This window comes from Ornithorhynchus anatinus, chromosome 11 (assembly GCF_004115215.2).
Source record: "Ornithorhynchus anatinus isolate Pmale09 chromosome 11, mOrnAna1.pri.v4, whole genome shotgun sequence".
Taxonomy (NCBI): domain Eukaryota; kingdom Metazoa; phylum Chordata; class Mammalia; order Monotremata; family Ornithorhynchidae; genus Ornithorhynchus; species Ornithorhynchus anatinus.
In genome coordinates, this window is record NC_041738.1 from 61,819,678 (window position 1) to 61,836,465 (window position 16,788).

Below are 16,788 nucleotides of genomic sequence, written 5' to 3' on the forward strand. Positions count from 1 at the left end.
AGGCACAGAGAAGTTAAGTGACTCACCCACAGTCACACAGCTGACAAGTGGCAGAGCCGGGAGTCGAACTCATGACCTCTGACTCCGAAGCCCAGGTTCTTTCCACTTAGCCACGTGCCTGGCACATAGTAAGTTATCTTGTATCTACCCCAGCCCCTAGAACAGTGCTTGGCACATAGTAAGCGCTAAACAAATACATGATTATTATTATTGTCTCCACCCCAGCACTCAGCACAGTGCCTGGTACAAGGTAAGCACTGGACGAATACCATTATTAATTATTATTATTATTATTGTCTCTACAACCTTTCACAGCCCCCTCACCCCTGGGGGCAGCTGGACCGGTCTGGGCCTGGGGGTGATGGATGGGGAGGATGGGGGTGGGGGGCAGAGCCCAGGCCCCCAGGGAGGATGGGGGTGCTGGGCGGAGCCGGAGCCAGACGGCCTCTTTGTTCCCGAGGGAGGGAAGGAGGGAAGGAGGGAAGGAAGGGAGGGAGGGAAGGAAGGAAGGAAGGAAGGAAGGAAGGAAGGAAGGAAGGAAGGAAGGAAGGAAGGAAGGAAGGAAGGAAGGAAGGAAGGAAGGAAGGAAGGAAGGAAGGAAGGAAGGAAGGAAGGAAGGAAGGAAGGAAGGGAGGGAGGGAGGGAGGGAGGGAAGGAAGGAAGGAAGGAAGGAAGGAAGGAAGGAAGGAAATCAGTCCTGGAGCCGGGGCCTCCGATCGGAGCTTTTCCTGCGGGGAAGGGAGGAGCAGCGGCCGGGGAGAGGGGGTCCGGGCCGGACAGGACCAGCTGGGGGCGGGGGGCGTTCAGTACACTCCCCGGGACTCTCTCCGACGGCCCGAGCCTGCCACCTAGCGGCCACGGCCCGGGAAGGCGGCCAGCCTGGGCGTCTCCCCCGCTCCCCAAGTCGTCGGGCAGGTGGTCGGGAGTTGGAGAGGGACGTGGGCTGCGGGCGGGGGGAAATTGGGAGGGTCGGGGTTCATTCATTCCGTCAATCACGTCGGTAGGAAAGTTCCCTCCCGGCAATGAGGCAAGGCTTAATAATAATGTTGGTATTTGTTAAGCGCTTATTATGTGAAGAGCACTGTTCTAAGCGCTGGGGGAGATACAAGGTAATCACATGAGGCTCACAGTCTTAATCCCCATTTTACAGATGAGGAAAGTGAGGCACGGAGAAGTGAATAATAATGTTGGTATTTGTTAAGCGCTTACTATGTGCCGAGCACTGTTCTAAGCGCTGGGGTAGACACAGGGGAATCAGGTTGTCCCACGTGGGGCTCACAGTCTTAATCCCCATTTTACAGATGAGGGAAGTGAGGCCCAGAGAAGTTAAGTGACTCGCCCACAGTCACACAGCTGACAAGTGGCAGAGCCGGGGTTCAAACCCATGACCTCTGACTCCCAAGCCCGGGCTCTTTCCACTGAGCCACGCTGCTTCTCCATCAATCAGCGCTATTTATTTAGTGCCTGCTGGAGCCAGAACACTGTACTGAGCGCTTGGGAGACTACAGTAGAGTTAGGTGGCACCATCCCTGTCCTCGAGAGGCTTACCAGTTCAGCGCAGTGTGGCTCAGTGGCTTGGGAGTCAGAGGTCATGGGTTCAAATCCCCGTTCAGCCCGCTTGTCAGCTGTGTGACTTGGGGCAGGTCACTTCATTTCTCTGTGCTTCAGTGATCTCATCTGTAAAATAGGGATGAAGACTGTGAGCCCCACATGGGACAACCTGATCACCTTGTATCCTCCCCAGCGCTTAGAACAGTGCTTTGCACAGAGTAAGGGCTTAACAAATGCCATACTTATGATTATTATTACAGTTAGTGTGAATTCACAAGTGCAAAAGTGGCAGTTGGGAGAGTAATAGTGATGGTATTTGTTAAGCGCTTACTATGTGCCAAGCACTGTCCTAAGCACTGGGAATCTCATCTGGGGAGGTGAGAGGTTAGTGGGGAGGGGGCTTCCTCGGGGGGAGAGATGTCAACTCAGAAGGACCATGAAGAGGACCAGATGTGAACAAGGAGGGAGCTCCGGGCAGGGAGAAGGCGTGAGCTGCCTATCGGCTGGAAGACAGGGGAGGGGATGGAGAAACAGGCTAATGAGAGAGAAACAGAGTCTGACATCGCATCACCCCCCACCCCCACGCCCATCACATTCCCCTTGCCTGGAATACACTCCCCCTCTTCCTCAATCCACACCCCTCCCCTCTTTCAATTAATTAATCAGTGGAGAAGCATCGTGGCCTAGTGGAAAGAACAGGGACCTGGGAGCTAGAGGACCTGGGTTCAAATTCCAGATCCGCCACTTGTCGGCTGGGTGACTGTGGGCAAGTCACTAACTTCCCTTTGTCTCAGTTACCTCCTCTGTGAAATGGGGATTAAGACCATGAGCCGTGGGACACGGACTGTATCCGTTCTGATTAACTTGTATCAATCCCAGTGCTCAGTACAGTGCCTGGCTTAGAGTAAGCCCTGAACAAGTATTATTTAAAAATGGTATTTATCAAGTGCTTACTGGGCGAAGCACACGTTATTAAGCACTACATTCCCCTTTTATTATGGCACTACTTAAATGCTTAGGATGTCAAGCACTGGAGTAGATCCAAGATAATCAGGTAGGACACAGTCCCTGTCCCACATAGAGCTCACAGTCTAAACTGGAGGGAGGAGGATTGAATCCCCATTTTACAGATAAGGTCACCGAGGCACAGAAAAGTGAAGTGATTTGCCCAAGGTCATACAGGAGACAAGTGACAGAGCCAGAATTAATAATGATGGCGTTTGTTAAGCGCTTACTATGTGCAAAGCACTGTTCTAAACGCTGGAGAGGATACAAGGTGATCAGGTTGTCCCACATGGGGCTCAGAGAATTAATCCTCATTTTACAGATGAGGTAACTGAGGCACAGGGAAGTTTAGTGACTTGCCCAAAGTCACACAGCTGACAGTCCCCAGGTCCTCTGACTCTCAGGTCCCGGCTCCTTCCACTAGGCCACGCTGCTTCCTTGCCCTCAAGTAGCTTTCAATCTAAGAGGGGAAACAGACAGTTCAACACGATTTATAAACAGTAGGGGCAGAAAGGAAAATAAGGATGCATCTGGTAATAGCAAGAGAATGGTAGGGTGGAGTCGAGGAATAAATAAATAGTGTATGTAGAGCAATACGTTCCACCATTTGAAAAAAACAAAAACAAACACCTCTTGCCCCCAAACCCAGATTAAGATTCTTGCCCCCTCCCCAGGGTTTGCCTTTTATTCCAGCTTCTCAGGACTTTTTTCATTTACTCACTTCCTTTTTCTCTTTTCTGAACAGCATTTTAGCATCTGCCCCCCCTGCTAGATTGCACTGTAGTCTTCCAAGTGCTTAGTAAAACGCTCTGCATTAGGACACAATTGGATTATGTGTTCCTTGCTTATCTACGGGGACTGTGTCTGATGTGATTATATTGTATCGCCCCCAGCATTTGGTTCCATAGTGCCTGGCACATAGTAAAACGCTGAACTATCATTATTATTATTAATCTAAGCAGCTGCTCTAGGGTTAACTGAAAGAAGGAGACCGTAAGCAACTTGGCCTAATGGAAAGAACCCAGACCTGGAAGTCAGAGACTCTGGGTTCTAATCCTGGCTCTATCACTTGTCTGTTGTGTGGCCTTGGGTAAGTCACTTCACTTCTCTTACCTCAGTTACCTCATCTGTAAAATGGGGATTACATCCTCCTTCCTCCTACTTAGACTGTGAGTCCCAAGAGGGACAAGGATGGTGTCCAAACTGATTATTTTGTATCCACTCCAGCGCTTAGTACAGTGTCTCGCACATAGTAAGCACATAAGAAGTACCATAAGGAAAAAACACACCCTAGAAACACAGAACGAGGGCAGAAGAAAAATTTCAGAGACAAAGCGAAGGAGAACTCAAGACGATGCATCAGAACAATAAAGTATTGGAAGATAGACCAGCCAGGTAGGAAGCAGGAGCGGAGGGGTGACACTTCTTGAGCAAACCGGAAGCAGACTGGAAGCAGACTGGTACAGCCAAAAGCAAACGCGCTAACCCACAGACATTTCTATTAATGCCTGTCTCCCCTTCCAGACAGTAAGCTCTTTGTGGGCAGAGAAGCTGTCCACTAATGCTGTTTAGTCCTCTGCACATGGTAAGCTTTCATAAATACCATTGATTGATTGACTGACTGACAGTGTTCCGGCCAGCCTTACCTAGGACCAAAATGCCCCCCTACCCCTGGCCCCCAAGACACCATTATGTTATGCCGTTCTAATGATGTCACGCATAGCATTTCAGCCATCCTTGCGACCACACAGCCCCATGGTTGCCCTCGATAGCTCCCCACGGAGACCCCAACATTTGCTCTACTAATGGGTGGCTTTCATCCCGCTGCCATCTTTGAGAAGGGCACTGGCACGGTCATCTTTGAAAGAAGCCATGGTGCCGTCATCTTTGAGAAGAGCAGTGACATGGCCATATTTGAGAGAAATTGGTGGCTGCATCTTTGAGAAAGGCTGAGAGATCAGTATCTTTGGACAGGCCCTTGCAGTCATGCCAACCTCACGCAGCCGCTTCTGGCAAGAGGACAAACTCTGCATGCGCACAGTGTGGGAGGGACTATCAGTCAGACATCAGCAATTTCAGCCACACCCATGTCCGCAAGTAAAATTCACCGTCAGGAGGGGCAGTTCACTGTCGGAAATGAAATCTTTAAACACGGAAGAAATATACATGTACCCATTTCCTGATGTTTTCAAGTTGTGTGAATTTTGTACTGGTAGTGTTTGGTTCTCTGTTCCCCTTTATATACAAAATCCTCCGTGCTAGGGATTGAGTTTTCTTTTTTAATTCCTCATGGCATTTAGTAGAGTGTTCTGTCCCCAGCAGGTATTCAATAAATACCTCTATTGCCCTTGGGAGTGAGGGTGGGGGGCGTGAAGAGGATCTGAAGAGGGAGTGGCCAAGGTGACAAGGAGGGCTCAATCCTTGTTGGTTTAGTTCTATCATCAGACAGAAACAGCACTAGTCTGATGGGTTATTTTGCTCTCCTCTGTGTGTGTTGCCTTAACTGGTTTGCTTTAGTTTGTTTGCTCTCTCTTCTTAATTCCTCCCTGCCTTCTGCTGCTGTGTTAGCCCATTACCCATAGGTTTACCCAGCAAGGCTGGTGTGTGTTTGGGTGTTTGCGTGTGTGTGTGAGGGTGTGGGGGGGTAAAGTTTGGCTAACATCAACACAGCTAAATTGGGTGGGTGGGACACCTGAAGAGAATGAGTGACTGCAGGACACCCAAATAGTCCCTTTGGAGAGCTGAAATTGGAAAACTGAAGGCCAGGAAGTCAGAGGAAACCATTTGAATACACAATGAAACGAAGCTTCCGACAGTGTTGCATTCTGATTACCTTGCATCTACCTCAGTGCTTAGAACAGTGGTTGGTATTTAGTAAGGGGTTAACAAATACGATCAGGATTTTTATTATTTTAGCAGCAAACTGGGAGTCAGTCGCTGAGGGCAGACCAGCACGGAGCACAGCTGCCAAGAAGAGAGACAAAGAGGCAGACAAGAAAATGAACCAGGGGCTGCAGACATTGAACACAACACAGAATAAGTCACTTCACTTCTGGGCCTCAATTACCTCATCTGCAAAATGCGGATTAAGACTGCAAGCCCCATGTGGGACACGGGCTGTGTCTGACTTAATTCACTTGTATCTACTCCACTGCCTACAACAGAACAGAGTTTGACTCGTAGTAAGCGCTTAACAAATATCGTATAAAAATAACAAACTAAGGGAAAGCCTCTTTATGTGCACAGTGTTGCTGTGACTGGTCCTGCATTGTCCTTTTTCAGCCACATCTGCACTCAAAGGTGAATTTCACCATCAGCGTGTCTTTTTTGAATACACAGGACCGCCATATGTTGGCTACTTCAGGCTGCCCACTTTGATTGCCACTGGTTGTTCCCCTTCCCTCAGTTCCCCCTCCCTGCCCCATCACCCTGACTCGCTCCCTCTGCTCTACCTCCCGCCTCCGCCCCACAGCACTTGGGTATATATGTACATATCTATAATTCTATTTATTTATATAAATGCCTGTTTACTTGTTCTGATGTGTAGATAGCTATAATTCTATTTATTTATATTGATGCTATTGACGCCTGTTTACTTGTTCTGATGTGTAGATAGCTATAAGTCTATTTATTTATATCGATGCTATTGATGCCTGTTTACTTGTTTTGATGTCTGTCTTCCCCCTTCTAGACTGTACGCCCATTGTGGGCAGGGATTGTCTCTCTTTGTTGCTGAATCATACTGTCCAAGCGCTTAGCACGGTGCTCTGCACACAGTAAGCGCTTAACAAATACGATTGAATGAATGAACTAGTCCCTTTCCATGTCTCTGGAGGATTTACACAAGAAGTAAAAGTTGGGAGGACCCACATGGGCACTCCCATCAAACAGTCAATCAATCGATGGTATTTACTGAGTGTTTACTGAGTGCAAAGCACTGCATTAAGCGTTTGGGAGAGGACAATATAACAGAGACGGTAGACATGTTCCCTGCCCACAACTAGCTTACAGCTCTGCTTCTTGACCATAAAGATGATAAAACCCTGGATGGACACCATTCAGAGGTGGGGGGGTTTCCAGCACTGTAGATTTTTATTCTACCTGCCCTGAGTAGCGTAGTTGTCATTCACTTGCCTGGAGACTGGGGGCTGGACCAATTGACCTCTGGGTTCCCCCTCCATCTCTGGACCTAGCCAACTTGATCCAAAGAGGACAAAGCAGCACGGCCAAGTCCATCAAGAGTTTGGGCTTGGGAATCAGGAGACTCAGGGTCTAATCCCGGCTCCGCCGCTCCGGGGCCCTTTGTCCTTGGGCAAGGCGTTTCCTTCACCTGCAAGATGAGGTGGAGGGATTGGCTTTCCCTCTCTCATAGAAGGTGCTGCTGAGGGGCAGGGACCGATCCCCACTTGATGATGCGGAATCTATCACTTTGTTTAATCACAGTGCTTGGCACAGAGTTAGAGAAGCAGTGTGCTCAGTGGAAAGAGGGGGACCGATCCCCACTTGATGATGCGGAATCTATCACTTTGTTTAATCACAGTGCTTGGCACAGAGTTAGGGAAGCAGTGTGCTCAGTGGAAAGAGCCCGGGCTTGGAAGTCACAGGTCACGGATTCTAATCCCCGCTCCGCCACTTGTCAGATGTGTGACTTTGGTCAAGTCCCTTCACTTCTCTGTGCCTCAGTCACCTCTTCTGTCAAATGGGGATTAAGACTGTGAGCCTCACGGGAGACAGCCTGATTACCTTGTATCCCCCTCCCCAGCGTTTAGAACAGTGCTTGGCACATAGTAAGCCCATAACAAATACCTTAATTATTCTTAATAAACACCGTTATTCTTCTGGCCGGCAGTGCAGTAAGGTCCTCCCTTCCCCATCCCCCAAGGGCCCGCTTGGTGACCCTCTGCCCCGCAGGCCTCCGAGGGGGCGCTTGGCTGCTCGGCGGAGATTTTGGGGGAAAGAAGCCAGACTGTCCCTAGGGCGGGGCGGGGAGGAGGGGGCAAGGGGCAGGGGGGCAGGATTCAGTTCCCACCCTCCTCCTCTTCTACCTCCTTCCTTTTTCTTCCCTCCCTCCTCTCCCTTTTCTCCTCCCTTTCTCTTTCTTCCCCTCCCTCTTCTTTCTCTTCCTCCTCCTCCCCCTTCCATCCCCCCTCCCTCCCTCCTCCTCTCCTTCCATCCTCCCTCCTTCTCCTTCCTCCCCCTTCCATCCTCCCGCCCTCCTCCTCCTACTCCCACCTTCCCTCCTACTCCCCTTACCTACTCCCCTTTCTATTTCTTCGCCTCCCTCTTCTTCCTCCTCCTCCCATCCTCCCTCCCTTCTCCTCTCCTCCCCCTTCCATCCTCCCTCCCTCCCTCCCTCCTCCTCCTCCTCCTCCCCCTTTCATCCTCCCTCCCCCCTCCTCACCTCTTCTCCCCCTCCCCATCCTCCCCCTGCCCCCGGCCGGGTTGCCGGGGTGGGGGGATGGAGGGATGGCGGGGTCCCGTTTCCATGGCAGCCCCGGGTTGCAGGCCGGGGGGTGGGGGGGGGGCGTGGCGGTGTAAAGGGGCGGGCCTGGGGGCGGAAGGACCGGTCGAGCCGGCTGGACGCCTCCCGGGCCGGCGCCCCGCCCCTCGCCCCTCGCCCCCCGCTTTCTGTTCCTCTCCGCCGGGGGTCGGCAGCGGAGCGCGTGGGGCCGTGCCCGGGTCGGGGGGCCCTCGGTGTCTGTCGGGGGTCCGGTGACCCCGCTCCCCTTCCCCCCTTCTCCAGCTCCCCTGGCGGGGGGGGGGAGCCGCGGCGGCAGGTAGGCGCGGGGGGCTGCGCGGGGGGCTGCGCTGGGGCCGAGGGGAGGGGGGTCTCCGGGCGGGGGGCGCGCACCGCTCTGTCCGTCTGGCTCCCCGGGTCCCGGGGTCCGTCTGTGCCCGAGGGTCCGAGTGTGTCCGAGATCCGTCTGTGTCCCAGGGTCCGTGTCCCGGGGCCGGGGGGATCCGGGCGTCGTCCGCCCCCCCGTGCCGGGCACCGAGGGGGCGGGGGGCGGTGTGGGCAGGGACAGGGGGAAGGGCAGGGGGCGGGCGAGGGACCCCCCCCCCCCGCCCACCGAGGGGTGTCCGCCCCGCCCGGAACACCTCCTTGCCCCTGCTGCCCCCGAGGTCCGGGGTCCGGGGGTCCGGGAGGGAGGGACGGTCGGGGCCCCGAGGGGACCCGCTGTCCAGGCTCGATGGAGCTACCGCGGGGAGGGGGCCCGGCCGGGGTCGGGGGTGGGGCTGCAGCTGAGCCCCCAGCTGTCACTGGAGAAGGGGACAAGGTCCCCGCCGCCCCCCACCTCCCAGGACCCCCCCCCCCCACCGGAGCCGGAGCCCCCCGCCAGCCTCAGCCCCCAGGCCCGGGAAGGGGCTGAGAGACCCCCGGGGGACGCCACCCTCCAGCCCCCTCTCCTCCCCAACCCAGGCTGGGCCCACTCAGGCCTACAGGTTGCCGGGCTCCTCCAGAGGGGCGGGGGCAGCCTTTAACCGACGCAAGTTTTTTTAAAATGACATCTGTTAAGGCTTACTCTGTGCCAGGCACTCCAATAATAAGGTATTTGTTAAGTACTGACCGTGTGCCGAGCACCGTTCTAAGCGCCGGGGTAGATGCAGGGTGATCAGGTCGTCCCACGTGAGGCTCACGGTCTTCATCTCCATTTTCCAGAAGGGTGACTGAGGCACCTAGAAGTGAAGTGATTTGCCCAAAGTCACACAGCTGATAGGTGGCAGAGCGGGGATTAGAACCCATGACCTCTGACTCCTAAATCTGTGCTCTTTCCACTGAGCCACTCTTCAGCACCCGGGAAGATCCAAGATAAACGGGTGGGACGCAGTCCATGTCCCTCGTGGGGCTCACGGTCTTCAACCCCAATTTACAGATGTGGTAACTGAGGCCCAGAGAAGTGAAATGACTTGTCGGAATACAAGTGGCAGAGCTGGGATTAGAATCCACGTCCTTCCGTATCCCGGGCCGGTGCCCTATCCACCAAGCCACACCGCTTCTCAGTTGGGAATGCCAACCCAGGTGCCCTGGCCTCAGCCCCCACTCTTGGCAGGTCCCCCCCCCCCCCCCGAGGGGCCGGGCCGTTCTAGGTAGCTTGAGCTTGTCACACCTTAATAATAATTATATTAATTTCATAAACAATAGTAATACTTGTTAAGTAGTATAGTAAATACATGATCCTCAGGTTGGACACAGCCCCTGTCCCATATAGGGCTCACAGTCTAAGTAAGAGGGAGAACAGGGATGGAATCCCCATTTGACAGATGAGGAAACTGAGGCCGAGAGAGAGGCGAAATGACTTACCCAAGGTCACACAGTAGGCAGTCGGCAGAGCCAGGATTTGAACACAGGTAAGTCGCTGATTCTCTAGGCCCAGGCTCTTTCCGTGCTGTTTTTAGCAAGGTGAGAGGGTGGAGAGATGGTAGAGGGCAAGCCCAGGTGGCAGTGAGTGCCCTGGTTGAAGAATGACCCAGACCTAGCTCTTGCACTTCCACTTGCCCAGATGAGCCCTCGTCCCAGCTCCCCAGTGTCCTCCCAGGCCTACGGACTGTGTCCAACCTGCTTACTTTGTATCTTCCCCAGCACTTAGAACACTGCCTGGCACATAGTAAGTGCTTAAATACCATTTTAAAAAAGGGTGTTCATTGAGGACTTACTGTGTGCAGAGCACCTCTACTAAGTGTTCGAGAGAGTACTCTCCCAAACAAGGCAACAGAGTTGGTAGACACATTCCCTGCCCACCAGGAGCTTACAGTCTAGAGGGGAGGCAGACATTAAAATGAGCTGTGGATATGGTTACAAGGACTGGGGACGGAAGGAGGGGTGAATATCGAGTGTTTGAAGGGAACAGATCCAAGTGCTAGAGCGATGTAGAAGGGGGAGGGAGTAGGGGAGGTGGGGACGTAGTTGGGAAAGGCCCGTTGGAAGAGGAGGGCAGGGAAGGTGTCTACCAACTGTGTTGTAGTCTCCCAAGTGCTCGGTACAGTGCTCTGCACATAGTGAGCCCTCAAAATATACCAATTTTTGATGTCTGGATTTAGAAGCGAAATGCTACCCCAGCAGAGGCAATGAGGGGAAGAGCACCCCTCCCAAGCCTGCCTCTGTGGGCTCCCCCTATCCTTCCCCTTTGCCCTCCCTTGATGCTGCTCTCCCCAGCCTGTTTGGGAACGTTGTTTGGAACAGGAGAGCGGATTGGTGGCCCGCCTCCCCCCAACCCCCCCCCCCAAAACTCCCACTAATGGTTTCTTCGGGCTTCATTTCCACTGGGGCATGGACATCCCGGCTGGAGGAGATCAAAGAGCGTTCCAGAGGCTTCAGAGGAGCACTGGGGGGCTTCTTCCCACCTGGACTTGGACATTTCTGGGAGCTAATTATTTCAGTGTCTGTCATTTCCACTGCCCACCCTCTAGACTGGAAGGTCCTTGAGGACAGGGATCCTGTTTACTAACGCTACGGAACTCTCCCAAGCGCTCGATATGCTGTTCGGCAGGCAGCGGATGCTCCATCGGTGCTGTTGGCGGGCCGGGGGATGGGGAGCGGGAGGGGGGCTTCCCTGGATGGGTCCAGAGACTCTCTCTCAGAGCAACTGTCGTGCCGCAGCAGGGGAGGGGGAAGAGAGACAGCTTCCGGTGACCGGGTTGAGGGGCAGCCTCTCCCTAGACTGGAAGCTCCTGTGGGCAGGGGACCTGGCTACCAACTCTTTTGTAGTGTCCTCTCCCAGGCCCTTAGTCTGCACTCAATAAATTGGTTGGCTGGCTGGCTGGCTGCGTGGACGACGGGCTGGCTGGAGGGATGGAGGGGTTGCGGAGCTGGCACGACTCCTGTGTTGTTGCAGAGCGGTCCCCAGCATGGAGAATGGCGATGGCGGCGGCAGGGCGCCCACCCCCGCGGGGCTGCCCTACTACGTGGCTCTATCCCAACTCCTGGGCCTGGCCAGCGTGGCGGCCACGGGAGCCTGGCTGGGGCTCTACCGCGGGGGCATCGCCTGGGAGAGCGCCCTCCAGTTCAACGTTCACCCGCTCTGCATGGTCATCGGCATGATCTTCCTGCAGGGGGACGGTGAGTGCGGGCCGGTGGGTGGGCACATGAGGGTCACCGCCCAGGTTGGACCTACCTTCCTGCCCCAGACCCATCCCCCGCCCCCACAGCACTTACGTCCACATCTGTAATTTTGTTTATTTTTATTGTCTGTCCCCCTCTAGACTGTAAGCTTGTTGTGGGCAGGGAATGTGTCTGTACTATTGCTCAGTCATTCAATCGATCGTGCTTACTGTGTGCAGAGCACTGTGCTAAGCGCTTGGAATGTACAGTTCGGCAACAGATAGAGACAATCCTTACCCAACAATGGGCTCACAGTCTAGAAGGGGGAGACAGACAACAAAACGAAACAAGTAGACAGGCATCGATGCCATTAAAATAGATAAATAGAATCATAGTTATATACTCATCGTTAATAAAATAGAGTAATGAATATGTACAAATATACACGTGCTGCAGGTAGGGGAAGGGGTTAGAGCAGAGGTAGGGAGTAGGGGCGATGGGGAGGGGAAGAGGAGCAGAGGGAAAGGCTCAATCTGGGAAGGCCTCCTGGAGGAGGTGAGCCCTCAGTAGAGCTTTGAAGAGGGGAAGAGAGTTAGCTATTGTTTTGTTGACTGCTCCCAAGTGCTTAGTAAAATGCTCTGCACACAGTAAGTGCTCAATAAATACCACTGATTGATTGTCCCTGGACAGGGCTGGTGGGCAGTTCCGGACCTCAGCCCCAGTGAGTGAGGGGAGGTGGGGGCCGGGGGCCGTCCGGTTACCCGGCCCAGCTCCTGGGGCCGGGGATGACCCCGGTCGAGGGCCCGCGGGTAGCCAAGCCGACTGGGGCTGCTTCTGTTTCAGCGCCCCGGCTGTTGTCGGGGAGGAGGAAGTCAAGTGTGGTGCGGGGACAGGATGTCCCCCTTTCCCCCACGAACCCAGCCTCTGGGTCGGACAGGGGTCAGCCGAGGGCCGGACACATCGCCCTGGTCTTGGTGACCGTCAGGGCCGACCAGCTCAGGCCGGCAGGGTCCGGCTGGGAGGGGACCACAGGGTCGGGTCCCGGGCCATAGAACCTAGGAAACGGTGCAGTCTGCTTGGCTGCCCCCCTCCCCTCCAGGTAGAGAGGACCGAAAAGTCCCGACGGGAGGAGCGAGGCCGGAGGAGGAGGGGGTGGTGGAGGCCGGAGCAGCGTCCACTGAGCCGGCGTCCTCCCCGCCCCCACCCCGCAGTGCTGTCGGGCGCTGTGGGTTAGCGGTCGTCACCGTCCCCCTGGTGACCAGGGCAGCTGGCAGTTTAACTGCCTGGATCTGTGGCGTGGCTAGGAAATGAGATGAGATGAGCAGACGCTCCCAGCCCCGGCCTGGGAGCTAGGCGACAGAGATCCAGAGAGATTTGGACCCAGCTGAATTCTGGGCCGGCCAGAATGGGTGGCAGCCCGTCCCCTCCCGTCCTCACCCCGACCTCCCATGGGGAGTGGTGGTAAAACGTGGGCGTGGAGGTTTTCCAGCGGGCCCTGCCTTCCTGCCTCCGGTGGGCTGTGGGGGCTGTGGGGGTCAGACTCTCTCTCCTGTCCTGCCTCCCCAGCCTTGCTGGTCTACCGGGTCTTCAGGACCGAGTCCAAGCGCACGACCAAAGTCCTGCATGGACTGCTGCATGTCGCCGCCTTCGTTTTTGCCCTGATCGGTGAGTCTCTCCCTGCCCGCCACTCACCCCCACCTCATCGCGACCCCTCGGACCTGGGTAGATTTGCCCTGCCCAGGGATGTAGCTCCCCCTGTGGCAGAGGCCCAAGCGGCGAAACTGAGGCACAGACGGTAAGACACAGAGCTGAATCTGAACTAGAACCCCGGAGACCCGAACCCCGACTTGTCTTCCCAAAGCCATTTTCCATTTGGTGCCTCAACCCTCCTTGCTGCCCCGACCAGGGAGCCCTGGGGGTTGGGTTGGGGGAGCGGTTGGGCAGTGGGTGGTGGGGGACACAGACAGGCCTGTGCCCTCATGCCCCGGCCCTGTTCTGGGCTGCAGGGCTGGTGGCGGTGTTTGACTATCACAGGAAGAAGGGTTATGCCGACCTGTACAGCTTACATAGCTGGTGCGGACTCCTCGTCTTCAGCCTCTACTTCATTCAGGTGTGTACAACTCCCCCTCCCCCCGTCCCCCCTGCCAGGCTGGAGGCAGAGACCTCCCCCTTCCCCCCTTTCCCGGTTCCCCGTCACCCCCCAGCCCCCGTCCCCTTGTTCCTGCTGGTCACCAGCCGGGGCTTGGGGGAGGGGGCCTGTGAGCTGCTGGCCTGCGGTGGAGGGGAGACTCAGACTCAGGGGTCTCTAGGGGCCGGTCCGGACCCAGCCGTGCAGTTCCCACCTCCGCTACCCAGTCGGGTCCCGGCCCTGCACCCCTCGTCCTGAGCTCCTCCCTCCTGAGTCTCAGGCCTAAACCAACGGTCAACCTTTTCGGGGAGCAGGGAATCCCCAGGACCATCACTCCTTCGCTCCTGCCGACCGACGCCCTGCCCCCTCGGGCTTAGGGAGGCCGGCCTCCCCCCGGCCCATAGCCGCCTCGCATGTCCCTCTCACCTCTCTTTGCAGTGGCTGGCTGGCTTCAGCTTCTTCCTGTTCCCCGGAGCGTCTTTCTCCCTCCGCAACCTGTACCGGCCGCAGCACGTCTTCTTCGGGGCGGCCCTCTTCCTGCTGTCCGTGGGCACGGCCCTGATGGGCATCAAGGAGGCCCTGCTGTTTGGACTAGGGTGAGGGTCTCGGCCGCCCCGGCCTCGCCCCTCTGGTGTCTCTCCCCGGCCCAGGCGGGGCCGGGTGAGGGGTGTGGCGTGGGACGGGCACGCTGTCCGGGAGGGGTGGGAGGTGGGAGAGGGACCGTCCCGGAGGCTGCAGACCACGGCTGTCCTGGGTCTGGAGGGCGAGGGGTGGGCGGGGGACTGTCGCAGAGGGACCCGGGGTCCTGGTGGGGGAGGGCGGGGCCCGGTGACAGCCACCTTCCCTCTCCCGTGCCCACCTGCAGGACCAAGTACAGCCTCTTCCCAGCCGAGGGCATCCTGGCCAACGTCCTGGGCCTGCTCCTCCTCTCCTTCAGCGTGGTGGTCACCTACATCCTCACCCGGCCCGGCTGGCGGCGGCCTCCCCGGCCCGAGGAGCAGGCCCTCTCCATGGACTTCAAAACCCTGACCGAAGGGGACAGCCCCGGGGCCGGCCAGTGACGGCCACGAGGTGGGGATGAGTGCCCCCTCCTAACCTCGGCCAGCTGTATGTGCTGTGGTGTCTGTCTCCCCTGCCTCACCTTCCCCCTGCCACCCGCCTCCTCCCGCCTCCCCAGGGCAGAACGGGATGTTAGAAGCCAGTCGCCCACCCCATCCACCCACACCCACCCGCACCCACCCGACTCTGCTCTGGGGGTGAAGGCAGAAAGTGGCACCTCTGCTGCCGGCACCCTTCACCACAGCGGCGCAGAGAGCCAGTGGGGTGGTCGGTTGGTCTGCCTCGGTGCCCGGCCCGTGGCCCAGGGATGGGGCCGGCATTGGGACTGGCTGTCAGTCCTCCTCGGTGTCCGGCCTGGGGCCTGGGCTGCGGGGCCAGCAGCACTCCCTGCCTCCCTGCCTCCAGAGCGGAGCCGGAGCGGGGCCCAGCTCCGACCTGACGCTCCCTGCGGGCCGCCTCGCTAACCCCGGATCTCCTTAGTTTCCAAGTGGCTGAGGCTGGGCCGTGGGGCTGGAGGGCTAGCACCCATGGGTTGGAAGATGGGGGTGTCTGAGTGTTTGTACGCAAGTGCCCTCCTCACCCCTATAGTGAAAAATTGCACCTACTGCTTTCTGTTTTAAGGAGGCCCCTCCTCCTCCCTGGACCCGTCCCCGCCCTTCCTCCTTCCGGTCCTCCTGTGTTCCTTCTCCCGTGGCCTCTGGGGCTGAGAACCCTCTCTCGCTCCAGTAGCCGAGGTTGTGGGGACCGTGTCCCCGGCCCCTTGCCTCAGTGGGCTTTAGTTGGTTCTGGAACTGTTGCTGTAGTCTCGGCCTCGGGCCGGTAACAATACGTGAATGGTGTCTCAGTCTCCCCCTCCCCGCGCTGCTCTCTCTCTCCCTCAGCCCTGCACGTGCGTGTGGTGGTCCTGCCTCCTGTCGCTTGGCCCCGCGCCCCAAGCTCATCCCTCCCGAGGCTCAGGCCTCAGCCAACTGTTAACCTTTTTAGGGAGGTGGGGGCGGGGGGTTGGGGGCGGCTGGGGGGCCTAGACGCTCCCCAGCCAGGCTTGGCCTGCGTTTCTCAGAGCCAGTGTTCCAGCTGTGCAGAATGGAAGTCCCACGAGGGCAGGGCCTTCCGCCCCTAGGAGCCTGCCTGACACAGCTGGCGGGGGGGGCGGGACCTAGACCCTGCCGACCCCTTGGCAAAATAAAAACCACACACTGGGAAGGAATCTGAGCCAGACTGGGAAGAGTCATTGCCTAATTCTTGGAAATGGTGGGATAGTTCCCAAAAGTGATTTTTCTGCTGGCAGGACTAAGGGCAGGGGTCTGCCAATAAGGGCTGGTGCGGCCAGCGCCCTGCCTTATCAGGACCCGTTTCCCCTCAGTCCAACCACCCGCTCCCCCGGTGCCCCTCCTTCCCCCTCCTCCGCCCCGGCTCCTCTCCTGCGGCGATGTCCACGGTGGCATCTGTGTGTGCGTGTGGCCGATGGGACTGATCGAATAAATGTGTGCAGCTCACCTCTTATCTCTCTCTCTCTGGTTTACCACGGCCTGCGCCCCCGCTCCCCCGCTGGTCCCCCACCACGGGGAGGGCTCAGCCATGCGCCCGGCCCCGGCCCCGGCCTGAAGGAACAGAACAGTGTTCATCGCAAACCAAGAAGCAGGGAAATGTGTCTCTGAGGTGGCAGGTGGAAGTGGCTAGTTGCCTTGATGGGGGGGGCCGGCTTTAGCCTAATTGGAATCCTCCCATCACTCCCTCAAAGGGTCCTTGTGGATAGGGCCCACCTTATTTCCTCTGAGCCCAGTACAGCACACCCTCCCCCCCCCCCCCCCCCGCAAAAAAACAAAAAACAAAAGCAGGTGCCCAGAGGCTGCTGCAAATATCTAAGATGGCTCCGAGGCTCTTGGCTTTGGGGCACAGATTTCCATTTTGGTAGCAGGGCCCTCAGTATTGCTTTGATGCCTCCTGGTCCCTCTGGGACGGCCCCCTCCCCTTCCACTTCGCCTGGAACTCTACAGCTGCCCGG

The 16,788-nt window shown here is 56.9% G+C and overlaps 1 protein-coding gene across 2 annotated transcripts in view; it reads left to right on the top strand.

The window, feature by feature from the left end:
• Positions 1-16,286, top strand: part of LOC114815213 (cytochrome b561) — a 35,303-nt gene extending 19,017 nt beyond the window's left edge. The window contains exons 1-6 of one of the 2 annotated variants that reach the window (XM_039913575.1): positions 8,103-8,333; positions 11,391-11,614; positions 13,163-13,261; positions 13,603-13,706; positions 14,163-14,320; positions 14,590-16,286. In XM_039913575.1, the coding sequence (XP_039769509.1) occupies positions 11,404-11,614; positions 13,163-13,261; positions 13,603-13,706; positions 14,163-14,320; positions 14,590-14,785 (768 nt within the window). In that variant the 5' untranslated portion in view covers positions 8,103-8,333; positions 11,391-11,403 and the 3' untranslated portion in view covers positions 14,786-16,286. Of the gene's footprint in view, positions 1-8,102; positions 8,334-11,390; positions 11,615-13,162; positions 13,262-13,602; positions 13,707-14,162; positions 14,321-14,589 lie in introns of those variants that run through there. The other variant, XM_039913576.1, reaches the window with a different exon arrangement.
• Positions 16,287-16,788: the final 502 nt, after the last annotated feature.